The sequence below is a fragment of the Sinocyclocheilus anshuiensis genome, unplaced genomic scaffold (assembly GCF_001515605.1).
Source record: "Sinocyclocheilus anshuiensis isolate Anshui unplaced genomic scaffold, SAMN03320099.WGS_v1.1 scaffold197, whole genome shotgun sequence".
Taxonomy (NCBI): domain Eukaryota; kingdom Metazoa; phylum Chordata; class Actinopteri; order Cypriniformes; family Cyprinidae; genus Sinocyclocheilus; species Sinocyclocheilus anshuiensis.
The window spans coordinates 719,572-736,948 of record NW_015540856.1 but is presented as its reverse complement, the minus strand read 5'-3'; the positions used below and the strand labels follow the sequence as shown (position 1 = coordinate 736,948).

The window sequence follows — 17,377 nt, the reverse complement described above, 5'->3', positions numbered from 1 at the left end:
GTGAGTCATGGTAAACCGAGTCTCGTACCTTCACAGCAGTCCTGCCACATACGTAGGTCAATCTTAGGTACATCATCACAGCTTCCATAACTGTGAGGGAATTTAGCCACGCTAAAGACATCTGACTGGATTCGGGTGATGTTGTCGCTATTGTCACACAACACCCGGGCGAGAGACGTCTGCTTCAGCTGGGTCAACTGAGCAGGGCTAAAGGAGCCAGGGTTCTCATACCAAAACCTACAATTACATGAGTGAAGTTGCTGATTAATTATTTAACCGTGTCAGTTATGCACATCACCAAATAATAGTAATACCGCTTAACACGAGTATACTGTGTCCCATACTCAGAATTTGTGCTGTGCATTTATCCCATCCAAGTGCACACACAGTAGTGAAACCCCCCCCGCCCCCCCCAAAAAACAACAACCCAAAAACAAACAGAAAACAAAGCAAAAAAAAAATAAAAAATTGTGCGTTGTAGTACTATAACACAGGACCAATGTATGATAAACAGCTACACTGATGGCCCTGTAGTTAGCAGTGTGTCAGAGCAGAGGATATGGCTGCAAGATAATAATCAAGGGCCTCTTTGAAGTTCCCGTAAAACTAATTCACTGCTATACTCAGCAAGAGCAATCGGCTTCCATCTGATAGCACATACAAAAGTAAACAAAAGATGCTGTAACAAAAGTAACCAAAAGATCATCCTATTTGATGAAATCACTGTCATCCTCTCCAAAACAAAAGCAAAAGTCTTTAAGATGGTCTATTTAAGAGATTTCTACTTAAAGCAATCAGGTATCCAAATTTAAATAAATGCTCCTATCCTAGATTTTAAATAAAAAAATTTTTTTTTAAACAATCTTCAAAAGGCTTTCGATTAGATTAATGCATCTTTGCTGAATATATATATATATATATTTTTTTTTTTATTTCATGGATAACTGGACTGCTTAGTAGGAATGAACCACCCGGAGCAGTGGGCAGCCATATTGCTGTGGCGCCCAGGGAGCAGTTGAGGGTTCGGTGCCTTGCTCAAGGGCACTTCAGCCATGGTATTGAGGGTAGAAGAGAGCGCTGGTCATTCACTGGTTATTCACTTCCCCCACCTATAATTCCTGCTGGTACGGGTCTCTAACCATTAGGCCACGACTGCCCCCAAATATAATATTAGGCATGAATATATTAAGATATTATAATCATGAACATCATGATTTTTTTTGTAAAGCTGCTTTGAAACAATAGGTCTTCTCACACTCAGAATAGTTAAGCCTGGTTCACTCTAAACCCCAGGTAAACAGAATCCTAGGTTATCTTGCTTCACGTTTCACACTGCTCACAATTTATCCGGTTAACAATTAATCTTGTGTATTCATAAGCTGATGTTTCACACTGTACATTCCTAAACCCTTGGTTAATGTTCTTATGACTGGACAAAGGTAGAACTACGTGTTTATATAGCATTTACATTGCACATCCCTATTTTATATACAGTGTTGGGAAAGTTACTTTGGAAATGTAATAGGTTACAGATTACAAGTTACCCTATTTAAAATGTAATAAGTAGTAGTCTATTTCAATTACTTCATTAATGTAACTGATTGCATTTGAATACTTTTTGATTACTTTTATAAATTAATAATGAATGTTTTCATCTTTTAATCATTTTCAAACATTTAAAGCAGGCAGGGTTAACCTAACAGTAGTACTCAACACTGATTACTGTCAGACTTTCATCGCTTGAATTTTAAAGCACAGCCACCACAAAATCAGACTTTAGCACAGCTTTTTACTTTGAGATCATTCTGAGGTTAAATACAGATTTAAAATCATAACAAGAAATAGTTTAATAGCTATGATACTTTAAAATCAAATCTTTGCATAGCTATGACAGGAAACACTGGCATCTAACAATGCCTTGGAAAAAAAAAGTTAATTTTATATTGCCAACTGTCAAATTTTCCCTAAATGGACTTATCGGACTATAAAGGTAGAATAAACACTCCAAAACAATCTTTTCTTCTATCCAATTCACATTTTCCATCACTATTTGGCTTTTTTTTTGCCTACTATTCACACTGTTTCCATGACTGACTAAAGCATGCAAACATAAAGCACGCAATTCTTGGGTCTGTTGCTAAAAATCTAGCCAAGATTCAAACAGTATTGTTTAACACGGTACCTGTTTGACACCACTACATGCCACTGATATGCTTTGGAGCAGGCTTTCATAATGTATATAAAGTGGTGCTAACCCTGCTTCTAAATTACAAGTATGAAACATGCCTTCAGTCGAGGTTAAAAATGGAGAACGACAATAACCCAGGGTAAAGCGCAGTGTGAAAAGCCCTAATGTGTATTATGAAAAGCACTGTACAAATAAGTTTGAAATTTGAAAAATCTGAAATTTCTGAGGAACAAGGACAGGTCTTACCGGTCACCATCTCTGAGACGCTTGAACTGGGTTGCCAGTAAACACATGAGGGTCGGTCCCAGTCTGCTGCCAGGCACCAGCTCTTCAGCCATCAGCGCAGGAAACAGGTCAATATTCTTAGGTGTGCCATACAGCCTGGGAGCAGAACAGACACCCAGAAAATGCTGAATGTGTCTTTCAATGACTTGGGATTTAGAACGAGAGATTTTGCGGCTAACCTTTGAAGCTTCTCTCGCACACTGGGATTCTGAATCTCATTCCTCAGGTCATCAAATGTCTGTGCGGACGTCAGGTTGCAGAACACCCGGTAGTCATTGTAGGGGGGTATACCGTGGTCACGCCCCCTTTGGATATTCATGGCAGCAAGGTCGAGTGCCACTGAATGCGCCATCGAGAAAAGCCGTTCAGTAAGTTCAGTGTTAAGCAGTTGAGTGGACACGCGCATTTTTCCTGCCACTCCAAACAAGCCACGGAGCAAAGGATCGATGCCTCCTTCGTTCACAATACGGAAGGGTGAGAAAAAAGCCTTATGCAGTGAGATGTGTCCTTGCTGGATGGGCTGAAAGTTTTCATTGAGCCGGTACAGAATGGGGTTAATGAGCGTATGGCCAAAGCGGAAGGCAGCAGTTGCAAAAGCGTTGAGGATGCCGGCATTAATATTGGGATTATAGCCATTATAGTCACCCAGTAGCCTCATGCCAGCCTCGCCCAGTATTTTGGGTAACCAATGGCTGTAGGTTATATGCTGCATTTGGCCTCCAACTATCTTCCGTGCCTCATGGTAAATGGTGTCGCCATCCCAATGGGGGTTGAGACGTAGCAACTCGCTGGCTATGCGGTTATGTTCACGGAACCAAACCGTGTGCATAGCCGTCAACCCAAGCTGCTCATTGGCACGATGGTCCCCAGCTAGGAAGCAAGGAATGGGGCTTTCGTTTTCGTCCCGCATGCATTCTGTTGGTGGGCCAGTTGCAAAGGGGAGCAATGGCTTGCCGGTGCGTTGCACAATACCCTGCTGCAACATGCCCCGATGGCTGGCCAAGTCACGGATCTCTTCTGCCTCGTGCTGTGAGCTGCCGTAAACATTGGAAGCATCGATGTAGGAGGTGAGCTGGTTCATCTGCTCACGTGGATACACAGAGTTCATAAGCAGAGAGGTCATTCCACTGCCGCAAACGGGACTAGAGCGCACAAAGAACATGCAACGTGCTCCGTTGCGCTGCTGCCGTGGATCATCGGGTGGGAACATGATGGGAAAGCAAGGTGGGTCGTTGGTGCACACCGAGGTGCACAACTGTCCATCGGAGAAACGAGACTGGCTGAGGGATACAACAGTTGAATCCAGGTCGTGGTCAAGGAACTGGCCCCACTGCATAAGCATGTGTGTGTAGCGATCATCTGGGGTGATGGTCTCCGTTCCGATCATGGTGGTGGAGACCAGACGTGGAAGTGGCAGAGGGAAGCCATTGTGCCTTCGCTCAGTGGCACCACGTGGGAGATTGAAGCCATTGTCGTAGACGGGCTTTAGCAAGCGTTCGAAGGCAGTGAGCGAGGCTCCCCACATGGGGTGCTGCAGGTTGTTGCAAGTGCCATCATGGGTGCGATACTTCTGGTGAAAGCAGATATCCGAGCAATTGTTGAAGCGTCGATGGGCCGTGCAGCCAGACAGGTTAGCTATCATATCCAGAAAATGCGGTGACACCAAGTCATTGTAGCGGTAGGCTGTTAAGAAAGAGTGTGCATTTAGTAAAATCATTTTGATCTTGGTTAAAAAAAAGTGTTGGGCTACTACTATTTTGTAAAGAGACAAATACAGTTGTAATGAAAGGCACTAAAGGTATAGTTCATCCAAAAATGAAAATTATGTCATCATTTACTCACCTTCATGTAAATCTAAACCCATCAGACTTTGGTTAATCTTTGAAACACAAATGAGGATTTATTTAAATGAAATCTGAGATCTCCACTGAAAGTTCAGGTAATCAAAACTTAGAAGATCTGAAAAATGAATTTACATGTATTGAGTGTTTTATAACCAGGTCTTGTGAAGAGGCATGCTTTAATTTACATCTAAACAATGATCGACACACATGCATAGAGAATATCACATACGGTAAACACAGAAGCTCAAACACACACGTGTGTGATGCGCAAGCTTCCATGTTTTCCATATGTGATTTGTTCTATGTATGTGTGTTTATATGTGAATAAAGGTCTAAATTAAATCTGCTGATCATATAAAGTTATTGCACGCACTCATTTTGGATTAACTTGGATTGACACTGCTATATTAATTTGAATCATATTGAATCATTGCTTTAGTATCAAGTCTATTTTAGTATCAACCAATTTAGATAAACCTGCCATTAAATTAGCTGCAAAGTGGACCGGACAATATGACAGTTAAAATTCTGGCTATGTTAGACTAGTTAGCAATAGATGCTGTGCTTGTTGACCCCTTCTTGGTACTTGTGTCAGTGAATGTGTCCAGAGGGTAAATGCTCAGATTGGGGCAGGGCTTGTCCAAACATGTGAGGCCATTTTGCCTTAGTGTGGCGATGAAAGCTGTGCTGTTGTCATAACCAGAAAAAACAGTGACCCATGTCTTCTGTAGCACAAAGCGCCACAGTGTTTGCTCATCATTTAGTAAAGCAGACGCATTTCTATTGCCATATTAGGGGTGGGACAAAATAACGATATGGCAATAAATGGTTTTCCTTCTTCGTGCGATACGACAATCGATACGCTGGCGCCAAATATCGATATTTTAATTAACAAAATAAGGTGCTCTAAATAGATTTCCCTGCTCCTAGCGTCACTACTTCATGGCTCCTCGAGGTGGCGCTCAACACATGAATGAGGGAAACGTGAACATAAGTTAACTAGCCTAAGAAAATTAGGTTTTTAATGAGATGGTGGACAGCAGTGTGAGTAAAATAATAGATGCCCCAGCCACATTTATTTCCAAAGTCTCGACCCACCTTGGCTTGCATGGATGCATGCAGCTCTTAAAATGACAGCAGACTAAAAGTACTGAACATGCTGCCGCTTGTCATTAAACAGATACTTCACACAGAAATTAAAATTCTGTCATTATTTACTTGCTCTCATGTTGTCCCAAACCTGTATTAATTTCTTTCTTGTACTGAACGCAAAATAAGATATTTTGGGTAACCAAACAGTTGCTGCTCCCCATTAACTTTCATAGAAGGAAAAAAATAATACTATGGAAGTCACTGGGAACCAGAAACTGTTAAGTTACCCACATTCTTCAAAATAATTTTTATGTTCCACAGAAGAAAGAAACTCATGCAGGTTTAAAACAACTTGAGAGTGAGTAAATGATGACAGAATTTTCATTTTTGCAGAATTTTCAGCAGTTTGGACTTGAATGAAGAGAGAGAACCTGCACTTAACCTCTTCACAGGCATTTTGTTTTCATAGTTAGACAGATATTGTGATGTATCATTATTATGATACAATTATCGCAGAATTGCTGTATCGTGATAATATCGGCCTCGTGAGCCATGTATCTTATCGAATCGTGAGGTACCCTGTGATTCCCACCCCTATGCCATATACTACTTTATTTCACAATAACAAAATCACAATAACAAATAATATGTAATTTGAAGAGCGGCATTATGGTGTGAGATACCTGTTCCATTAGTGTCCACCATGAGGCCCTGGTTGACATGCCTCTGGATGAGAAGTAGGGTCTGCTCAAAAATCTCTCCAGCTCTGGCCTGCTCCACTGTGTAGGGGTCCCGGGGGTAACGGAACAAAGCCAGAAGCTCGCCAGGGGTACGAGGAGATCTGATGATGGTGGAGAACACATTAACTTCCACATTCACAAAAGCCATTCAGACTCACTCTGGAAGAGAATACAAATTAGCAAACTATAGACCTGCATTTCGTCTAACAGATTAGTAGATCGATCTTGTAGCACAATCTCATAATTTCTTATTAATCAATTCAAACCTGTTTTTGAACTGTGGACAGTGCAAGACACCCCAGGTAAATAGGGTAAAAAAATAAATAGATATCACCATATTTCCCCAATTGACTGATTCCATTAGGAATTGGAAACATTTTTTGTATTTCAAATTTTCAGAAATGTTCTTTAAATATGCAAAAGAGGCATTATCTAATTAAATATGCACTAATTTGCATGCATTTTCACCACGTTTTCAAGAATAAAACGTTCTATAAAATCAGGTGAATGGTATATGAACAAACCCCTCTGTAAAAGCTTTCAGAATATAAATAGGAATAAAGATTTAAGGAACGTTTTAAGTGGAGATTTCTGACATGAGAAACTCCTTTTGAGAAAACGGCCTATTTAGGTATTGTAACTGACATCTACAGATGCAAAAAGATAAAGTGCAATAAAATAAAAATTTAAAAGTTTATTTTGGATGTTTTATTTCCCTTAGACTGAACACATTATGAAAAGCCAAATAGCCCAAATTCTCAGAATGGCAAGCGCATGGGAAAAAATAAAAATAAAAAATTCTGCCAGTCTTGCTTCAAATCAACAAACTATAAATAAAGGAAAAAAAGCACAAACTAGAGAGATTGAATATTCTGCAGGAACATGCATCATGCTGAAATGGTGACAGATTATTAAAGCAAAATGGAAACTATGTCATAGTAAAAAGCACATCTGAACCCCATTGAAGAGCATAAACGACCTGTCAAAGCACTTGACATGGCCACATATGCACATGACCTTCTTTCAAGCATTTAATAAAAGTGCTTCCATACCTTAGACAACTTGGATCATACACTTGTTTTCCCCGCTGAAGCTCACTCTGAAAACTGTTTTCAAACGTATGCCTTCAAGTGCAGTCACTGATGAAGGCTCTGTACCTAAAGTTCTGCCATTCTTAAGTAGTTTTTGCAGCCCTAATTGTCAAAAGAATTTATGATTTGAGAGTAAAATTTATTTCCTTCGTTCTCACTAAATATTCATAGCACATTAAACTGCCTAGAGTTATTTGAACAAAATATATTTGACTACAACCAACTTAAACCACAAACTGTAAAAGTTACATTCTAATAAGTGGCATCATAAAAGCTGACTACAGTAAAAAGCCTATAGCCTAACAACCTGGCTTCAGTTATTTAATTTACGTCAGAATAACTACAATCTAATTCAGTGTTTACTGGGGTTATTTGAGAGAACCATATAAAAGAAAGAATAACCATTTTGCCAAAGTCAACTGTAAACATTTGCTCCAAGGCTGTTGGTGCAGATTCAAACAAAAGCTAAAGAACATCAAAGTCTTGCAGCATTAATATTTTTATCATTCAAGGAGTTAGCTTCACTTCACATATTATCTCTTGTGAATTAAGGAGGTGCCAAGTTATAACAATATATCTGAGGTCATTTGTGCCAAAAACATTGGCAGGATTATTCATGATTTTCACCCATGACCAGTTGTCTTCGACTGCATACATTTTATTTAATGTTTTGGCAAGCTTAGTCAAAATGTCGACTTATATTGAGTCATGAGAAGAAAAAAAGGACATCAGTTTTGCAATTCCAAATCTAATCTTTGGCTATCTCTCTTTACCAGGATAACATCTCTCAGACTTCATTCAAAAGCATGTGCCTTTGAAACAATCCTCTCCAGCTATGAAACACAAACACTCTCAATGAGTTAACGTGAGCTGGCACTGGCCTCGACAGACAAAATAACCCCCAACATCAAGCTCAGAGTGCAGGGTCCCCTTGCAGTGATAAATTAGGAATCATACCGCAGTGACCAGCCCTTGTCCAAGGCATAAATGGTCCCAGTAAATTCCTGATGGGTTACGGCATTGTGACTCACAGCAGAAGGAATTGTTTTCTTGGCATGTTTTGCCTGCAGCACCAAGCGCTCACCCATCAAAGAGCTGCCTCCTGGTGGAGTCTATTGCGCTGTTTATGCTCCGAATGGCCTCTTCAAGAGACGTCGAGACAAACGGATCACCCTCCCTGCTCACCTGCGGGACTGGAGAAAATGATACAAACATCAGTATAAATAAAAGCTTGTGAATTGGAGTTTAGTAGGAAATTTTAATCTGCACATGGGATTAAAAACTGAACAGAAGCTCCATTCATTAACTGGCACTTTAAATAACAGTGACTTATAATGTTAAATCATGCGATTATTTAAAAATGTAACTGAATTAATTGCATGATATGCCAAATTATTTAATCAAATCAAACAAATCAAATATCAATAATTTGCTGAGAAAAGTCTACAAATCTAATACATTACATTATTTTCACAGATGAGTAAATAAACAACAAGTGTAAGACCCTCGTAGCAGATTTAGACATGTGGAGCTGGAGGAGGTGGAGGGACCAATCGTGCAGGACTAGCTTACAGTAAACAATGAGACAGATTATTCAAATCTCATTGGCTACAGATCCAGCAGAGACCAGTCAGCTTGTGCCATTTAGTACTGCTAGCAGATACAGGATTGTTTGACTTCATGCGGTGCTGTGTAGACCGATTAGCATCCGACTTAAAGCAGTGCATGGCAGGTAGAAATTTTGTCCAACTTGAGACAGCACCGAGCTTGGAGCTCGAATGGCAACACAGCTGTTTCACAATTGGCAGGATTGCTGCTCATTGAAGATGAGTTTTTACTGTTTAAAAAAAAAGGCTTATGTTTACCCTTTTCCTGTATATACAGGCACGTACTGCGTAAGCAGTACAACGTATTGACTGAAAAGCGTTTCTGTTGCTACATGAAAACATTTGAAACGTCTGTGTATCTGACAAATATTTAATATTTATTTTTGTATCACAATATTTAAAATATTTATTTGTGATAAAGTATGCAAACACCGTGTAAGCATCACTATGGGAAGCAGAAAATGTCAAACTTCACGTCTCTGTTTTTAACTTTCCCATCTGCAAGCGTCAAATCTCGATGATCAATTAAATCCAGTTAAACACACCTTACATGTCAAGGATCTATCAGCTCGAGTCAGTCTACATTTTCATGAATAAACTGGTCATTTCAATGTAAAAAAAAAAAAAAATGTGTCAAGACCCCTGTACTCATTTTGTTATGCTCCATCCAGTTGTTTTTTAACACAAAAAGCATTATTTCAGTTGGTGGTCATCCAAAGTTTATTTTTCAGTGGTCAATCCTTCAATTAAATTTGATCACCCTCCCACCTCAAAATCCTAAATATGTGGTTACAGCCTTCAATTCTTACCTTGCACTGTTAGCACCATACTAGATGAGGAATATCCAATGGAGTTGCGGGCTACACACACATATCGTCCCCCATCGGCAAGCCCCACGTCATGCACTTCCAGATAGCCATCTGGATTGATATGAAACTTCCCACTCTCTGTAATCTGGACTCCATCCTGTAGATCAGGGCCAGAGATTGTTTAAATGAGTCTGGTCACAAGACCAGGATAGTCCCATGGGGACCAAAGTGGCGGAAATGGATGGATGGCCAGTTGTTGGAGAATGTGGCAGCTAATGGATCTAACCTTGCTCCATGTGATGATAGGTGTGGGCTCACCCTGCGCACTGCACGGAATCTGGACATCTGATCCAGACTCCACAGTCGTATCCCTTGGAGTGCTTGTGAAAACAGGCGTTACTGGTGATGTAAAAACATATGTTAATGATTACAGCGCACAAAACCGCAGCTGCTGATGAGTCATGCACATAATGCACAACATGAAAAGAACATGCACAGGTCATACATGGTGTTGAGATGTTGCCGACTGTCGAGGTTCTGTAATTCAAGTCAATGAAAGGGCAAGAGGTTAAGTCTGAGAAGCATATGCAAGTCTTCAAGGCCAAAATGGATTGGTTTGTTTAAAGAGCTTTATCTAAACATTTTAACCCCCCCAAAGCTACGAGTTGGTTCACACGATCCTCTGAGGAGACCTCTGAGGTCCTTAAAGGGATAGTTCAGTTTGCTGTTAATTTACTCACCCTCAAGCCATCCAAAATGTAGGTGACTTTTGAGTGAACTATCCCTTTAAGTGCATAATTACCCCTTTACAGTTGTTCTCTAGTAATCTATAAGAATTTCTGCTAAGAATCAGCTCAGTCATTTCGTCACTAGTCACTCACTGCAAAATAAAATATTTCCGTAGAGATACAAAATGGCTTAATATTTTAAGTCTTGTTTTGTGAAAAAATATATCAAAATGAAGCGAGTTCTTCCTTAAAATAAAATAATAATCTACCAATAGGGTAAGAAAAATTAACTTACTTTAAAGGGAAAACAAAATTCTTTTTCTTATCTTAATGGAAGATATTTTTCTTGCTAAGCATATCTTATGTAATTTTGCTTTTCAAGTACAGTTCTGCTCACAAGTTCACATACCTCTTGCAGAATATGCAAAATGTTAATCATTTTAACAAAATTGCATGCTATTTTTTTATTTAGTACTTTCCTGAATGAGCTATTTCACATCACAGATGTTCACATATACTGCACAAGACAAACAAACTGGATTTATAGAAATGACCCCGTTCAAATGTTTACATACCCTTGAATCTTAAATCTGTGTTGTTATCTGAATGATCCATGACTGTTTTTATGTTTTGTGATAGTTGTTCCTGAGTCCTTTTTTTTTCTTTTCTGAGCAGTTCAACTGCCGGCTGTTCTTCAGAAAAATTCCAAGTCCTGCACATTCTTTGGTTTTCCAGCATCTTCTACATATTTGACCCCTTTCCAACAGTGATTGTAGGATTTTGAGATCTATCTTCTCACACTGAGTCTATTCAGGACAGTACTAAATTAAAATAGCATGCAATTTTTACAATCCCTCTTATTTTGTTAAAATTATTAACATTTTGCATATTCGGCAAGATGCATGTGAACTTATGAGCAATAAACGTATCTTGATTTAAGAATGTTATTATTATTTTTTTTTACTGGAAAACAAGACAAAAATACAGAGTAAGATTTTTTTGTTGTTGTTTCTGTGTAATTGCATACTTTTTGGGTGAACTATTCCTTCCATGAACTCCTAAACTTTAATTTAGTCGGTCTTTCTGCAGCTGTTATAACAAGCAGTATTTCTCACAACTCTCCCTGTCTCTTTACTCTCTCCATTTCTTCAGATACTTCCCGTAAACCTGTTCTAAATAAAAGCGACCATGAGCCAAACCTGTGCCTTGGTTTTGAAGTAAATACAGGTGGTTGTTATGCAGTGTGTTAACAACCATTACTACATGGAAACATCTTGCCATTTGGGAATTTCAAAGCTGCATGCTTTCCTGGCTACTCAGCAAGTCTGTAATAAAGCTTAAGAGGTGGTTTTTAAGGCACTTACATGCAGGGACCGGGTCTTATGTCTGTCATTGAGACTTTACGGGGTATTGTTCTTCTAATTGAAGGCTTTGCTGGTGGGTAAATGACAAATTAGTTTATGAAGCCAGCCCTCATTCCCTCCTGTTAATACCATGTCTAGTCTTGTTCCGACAGACCATTGAATGAGGAATAGACTTACAGTGTGTGGTGTTAGAGGTTTCTTTTGTGCTATACTGAAGTAGATACATTTGTGGGCAGCACTGATAGCCATGCACTAAGACACACGGAGTAACGCAAAAATACATGAGAATGCTGTGTCCCAAACACGTCAAGATGAGGCAAATGTTTAATGGAGTTCACTTGTTTACATTTGATGAGTAATGCAGCAACTCACGCATTAATATATAGAAAACGTGATTTGCGAATGTCAGAAATTAGAACTTATTAGTTTTACTCTTTTGAGTCTTTTTCAGGGTTACTATTGTTAACTAAAACCATAAAATAAAATTGAAATAAAATAAACGTTAACTGAAATTGAACTTTAAAAAAAAGTACAAAAATACAAAAAAAATAAAATAAATAAATATTTAAGTGCTAAAACAACTAAAATTAAATAAACTAAAAATAATAAATACAATTTAATAAATACTACATAGGCATATTTATAAAAAAAAGAAATAAAGAAAATGACAAAAAAAAAACCACAACAAAATGACAAAAATGACTAAAACTTTAACTGAAATTAAAGTAAAAACCGAAAATATAAAAATACAATCTAATTCAAAATCTTAAAAACTATAATAGCATACCAATAATACTACAATAACACTGGCTTTTTTCTGATCTTCAGAGCTGCTTTAATCAAGTCCATCAAGTATTATTCAGTTTGGCATTAGCACAGCATTTCTGCTGAATTTACAGCACACGACTATATTTTTTTACTTTAATTTTAGTAAAAGTTTTAGAAAGTGTGCTTTTGTCATTTTTACTATTTTTTATATGTCAATATAGTATTTATTTATTATTATTAAATAATCTTTATTAATAATAAATGAATAGTATGTATACCATATATATGCCGTATATATACAGTATATACCGTAACTGTGAACAGAACTGTTCAGTGCTGTAGGTTTTGGGACATGCAGGCCACCTCTCGTTGAACATGCTGAAATAATCTATGTCAGAAGGTGATTTATTTTGTGAACAGGATCTCACTGGTTTGCAGGATGTTGAGATGAACAGCTGCTCTGGCAGTGCCAACAGGACTGACCGCCTGGCACTCGTACTGGCCCTGGTCATGAAGGGCCACGCGGCTGATGCGCAAGCTTCCCGATGAGAGAACAACGTGCCGTCTGTCATTAGGCAGGAGGCTGCCTATGGTAGGAGAACAGAGTTTTAGTGACTTTGTCCACGCTGAAAACAGTTGATAAATACTGACAGACAGCAATTCAATCATCTTTAAATGTGTCCTTTTTAAGGAATGTTCAGAAGAAATTAAATGCTGTTGATTCTGACTCATCTCTCAGTTTACAAAACTCATGTTTACAGTACATACAACTGTGTAGGCAGTGTTAGAATGCATCCAATCAGAACTTGTTTATTGTACTGAATGTACACTTGTAAGGTACTTCAAATCTTAAAAGGATATTTTTAAAAACTGTACTTGCAGATAATAATATTAATGAAATAAAATGCAACTTATGTGTACTTTCTTGACATATATGTACAAACATGGACGGAAAATGTCAGTTGGTCAGTTTTTTTACTCCACTCTAGCAAGTCAAACAGACATTATGTAATCTCACCGCCGCGAGTCCATGCTATGACAGGCTGAGGGTAGCCGCTGGCCTCGCAGCGAAAGTCAACTGTAAGACCCTCCAGCACAGACTGGTCCTGAGGGGTCACTGTGAACTGAGGACGAGCTGAGGAAGAAGAAAAGAAACATGAACAGAACTACTCTTTCATATCAAACAGGTATAAGCTTTGGACCAACTCAAAAAAAAGAAAGAAAAGAAAAAGTTACAATGCATTAGTTTTTCCCAAATTATATTTAAGGTTCTCTTAAATTTAAGGTAATCTTATATATATATATACAGCTTCATAAAGTAATTATATTATTTATTATAAAAAGACCATACACTTAATAGATATATATTTTTTAGACATTTGCCAAAATGTTTCTTAATGTAGGTCAGCATAGTATATATATATATATATTCAAAACCTTTTTATAAAACCTTTTTTTTATCTTTTTTTTTTAAACACTATTTATCCCTTTTATTTTGAAGGACTGGATGTGTACATTGGACAGTATAAAAATACATGTATTTTCCACTTGATGTACATCTGTTTTGACTTGACTTGGGTTAACTGATTCCTGTTTTATTTTTCTTCCATGTTTCACACTGTATATCTCAGGTCAGTGTTTTTTCATTAACTTCACAAACTGCCACCTTAACTTCAGTGAATGACATCTTTGGACAACCATTAATTGAAAAGATTATGAATACACATAAAATAAATGAAATATCAATACAATAAACTTAATGATCAGAAATAGAATCATGATTATGAACTGATGTAACACATTTATGCTTTACTTACCCTGTACTATAATATACGCAGTGGCGTGGATGGTGTCCACGTTGTTGCTTGCGAAGCAGGTGTACTGTCCCCCATCGGCCTGATTGACGTTCTGGATGTAGAGACCTCCTGAAGGAGTGATGTTGATGCGGGGGTCCACTGGGAGGGCTGTGTGGTCTCCTTTGGTCCAGGTCACACGGGGCTGTGGCTGGCCCGTCGCACTGCACTCCAGGGTCACGCTCTCCCCGACCAGAACCTCTGTATTCTGCGGCTGGATCACGAAACTAGGTCGAGCTGGAGAGAGAAAGACCTCCAGTTAGTTGCCTCAAAACAGACTGCTGTATGCAAAAAAATAGTCTTTACCAGACTGGCATGCTACCTAGAATTATACATGAAAAGGTAAAAAACTGGGTTTGGGGAAAAAAAATAAAATCAAAATCAAACAGTCATAGAAAGAAAGTGTTCAATGTTGTCTATCTCATGAGGTCAAACTAAATACTATACTGTAAAATTGTACATAAAGTTTTTTGGAATGTGTTTTACAAGAAAACACTTTTTTTCTACTCTTGAATTTCACATTTAATTCAAATTGTTACTTTTACATTTATTCATAATTATTCCTTTGCAATCATTTGTGAAATGTACAAGCATTTTCTGAGTGATTTTCACAATTTTTTTTTGTTATTATTCATTGATACTTGTCATTTCTTTGTGAAATTTACTAGCAATTTCTGAGTGAAAACTGTTGTGAAAAAAGTGAGAAAAGTAAATCCTACACATTTTTAAATTCAAAGTGTTACTTAATTCTTTGTAATTATTTGTGAAATTTACTGAAACATTTCTTACTCAGAAATTGCTCAAATTGTACACTATTTTTTTTATTCAGTGTGTTACCTTTTGTTTCTTTGTAATCATTTTTTTCAGCATATATGAAATGTTTGTAGATTGCTAAACTAAGTAGGGTTGAGCTAGTTTGGGAGGTTCTAGTAGTCACTGCCTACAGGACCCTATCACACTCACATGGTGATCTGAAGTATCGCAAGGTGACCTCTGAGGTCTTCACCTCTCCAGCCACGTTTTTGGCCATGCACTGATAAACTCCCTGGTCTGTTTCTCGTGTGTCCTGGATCATCAGGGTCCCATCTTCCAAAAGATTGAGACGTGTGTCGTCCCTCATGTTCAGAGCATTGCTGAAAAAAGATTTTCCCATTTATGCACATACCCTTCACATATTGAGGATAAAAGAAAATATATTTTATTTCTGCCATGATTTACTCATATTCTTGTCAGTCCAAACCTGAATCACTTTCTGCTTTACATGGAACACAAATGCAGATACATTTCTTAGAATTCCCAGACTATCAAGCTCCAAAATAACAAAAAACACACACACACACACACACACACACACACACTCAGGTTTGTTTTTGTGAAAAGTGGGGACATCCCATAGGCGTAATGGTTTTTATACTGTACAGACCGTATATTCTATTGCCCTACACCAACCCTACCCCTAAACCTACCCCTTACAGGAAACTTTGTGCTATTTCAGATTTTCAATACACTCCATTCTGTGTGATTTATATGCGTTTTGGTCACATGACTTTTTAGATGCGCATGGATTAATTTATTCTCTGAAATGTGTTTACATATCCCATTATTCGCATTAACCTTTTCGCACAAGTCAAAAAACACGTCAAGTGAGCGTAGAAACGTTTTTGCGAATTAAGGGATTTTAATTTTTTTTTCTAAATTCTGCTTGTTTCTAATGTGATACTTCAAAATGTGCATAAAATGAATGGATGGTGATGGAAACATAGCTAGTGAAAGTGAAGATTATCTGTAAAAAAAAAAAAAACACATTCGATGGATTTATAATATCTGAAATACATAAATCCTGTAGCGAATCTAGACAGGTGGTGCTGTGGGAGGTGGAGGGTTTCAGAGGAATTGCAAGCTCATTGGCTGCAGAATCAGCAGAGGCCAATCAGATTGTTCCGTGTAGTAAATGATGTGATTGCTAGCAGATTGCATGTAAAAGACCTATCAGTATGCGCCATCTAAAGTTTCATGACTGAACTAGATATCTGCCTATTCATGCAGCAGCACCATATCTTACATGCTCACAACAGCACGTCTGTGTATCTTGAATCAGCATAGCAGATTATACCTGTTTGATCTGCCAAGACCAAACACATTAACATCATATCAATTAACATGCTAAAACTATTCCCACCGATTTCACGATTGAAATACTGCACAAGCTTTAAGCAGTACTTTCATGGTGTTGTTCCTCATTATGGAAAGGGCACTCTAGACATACTGTAATATTTCTTCTTTTGTGTTCTATGAAAAACAGGTCATATCTGCTTTGAGTAACATGAAGGGGAATAAATGAAAACAGAATTGTATTTCTTGCTGAAACTATTCCTTTAAACATGTACATTGAGGGAGGGAGCTTACTTGTTTCTGAGCCAGATGATCTGAGGTTTGGGGTTGCCCTCTGCCCTGCATGTGAAGTACACAGTGTTCCCAGAGGTTACGTCCACATCCTGCGGCTCAGATGTGATCCGGGGAACTTCTACTCCACAAGAGAGACACATTCAGATGAAGCAAAATATAAGTGTGCCAGAAAAGACGAGGTGTGAGGAGAAGTAAAACAAGTTTAATTTGGTCTGTAAAAGCTGTTGGAATTACAGCACTGAAGGTTTATTTGACTGCTGGAAATAACATTTGACATTTCCCTCTTGCCTCACTTCCTCTGAACTGGTTTGGCTGCCCGTGTTGGTTGACGGCCAGGCACGAGGTGATTGTGTCTATGGTCACAACAACCACGTGCCAAACCCCCAAACATTACCCAACACCAATGTGCACATGGTGAGATGTATTCCCAAACCGTCTGTCAGAACTGTTAAACTGTTTCTACTGGCAAAACCAAATGTCTGGTTGCACACTGTGTCAAAGTACTTGCATATAACAGGCAGAAGAGGGACAAAAATTACAGAAAGTACTATGGAGTGCTGCAGGGATGATGCATTTTTGTAGTCCAAAACCCGGAAATGAGT

At 38.3% G+C, this 17,377-nt stretch overlaps 1 protein-coding gene across 1 annotated transcript in view; it reads right to left on the bottom strand.

Annotated features, from left to right (window-relative positions):
* The window catches only part of LOC107687838 (peroxidasin-like), a 53,691-nt gene that overhangs the window by 5,445 nt on the left and 30,869 nt on the right, over window positions 1-17,377 (bottom strand). Inside the window, exons 8-19 of the mRNA XM_016485312.1 lie at window positions 16,776-16,893; window positions 15,333-15,502; window positions 14,334-14,606; window positions 13,535-13,651; window positions 12,945-13,103; window positions 9,943-10,055; window positions 9,657-9,813; window positions 8,325-8,433; window positions 6,093-6,250; window positions 2,653-4,156; window positions 2,435-2,569; window positions 29-237 (exon numbers count right to left, since the gene is read on the bottom strand). Coding sequence (XP_016340798.1) covers window positions 29-237; window positions 2,435-2,569; window positions 2,653-4,156; window positions 6,093-6,250; window positions 8,325-8,433; window positions 9,657-9,813; window positions 9,943-10,055; window positions 12,945-13,103; window positions 13,535-13,651; window positions 14,334-14,606; window positions 15,333-15,502; window positions 16,776-16,893 — 3,222 coding nt within the window. The remainder of the gene's footprint in view (window positions 1-28; window positions 238-2,434; window positions 2,570-2,652; window positions 4,157-6,092; window positions 6,251-8,324; window positions 8,434-9,656; window positions 9,814-9,942; window positions 10,056-12,944; window positions 13,104-13,534; window positions 13,652-14,333; window positions 14,607-15,332; window positions 15,503-16,775; window positions 16,894-17,377) is intronic.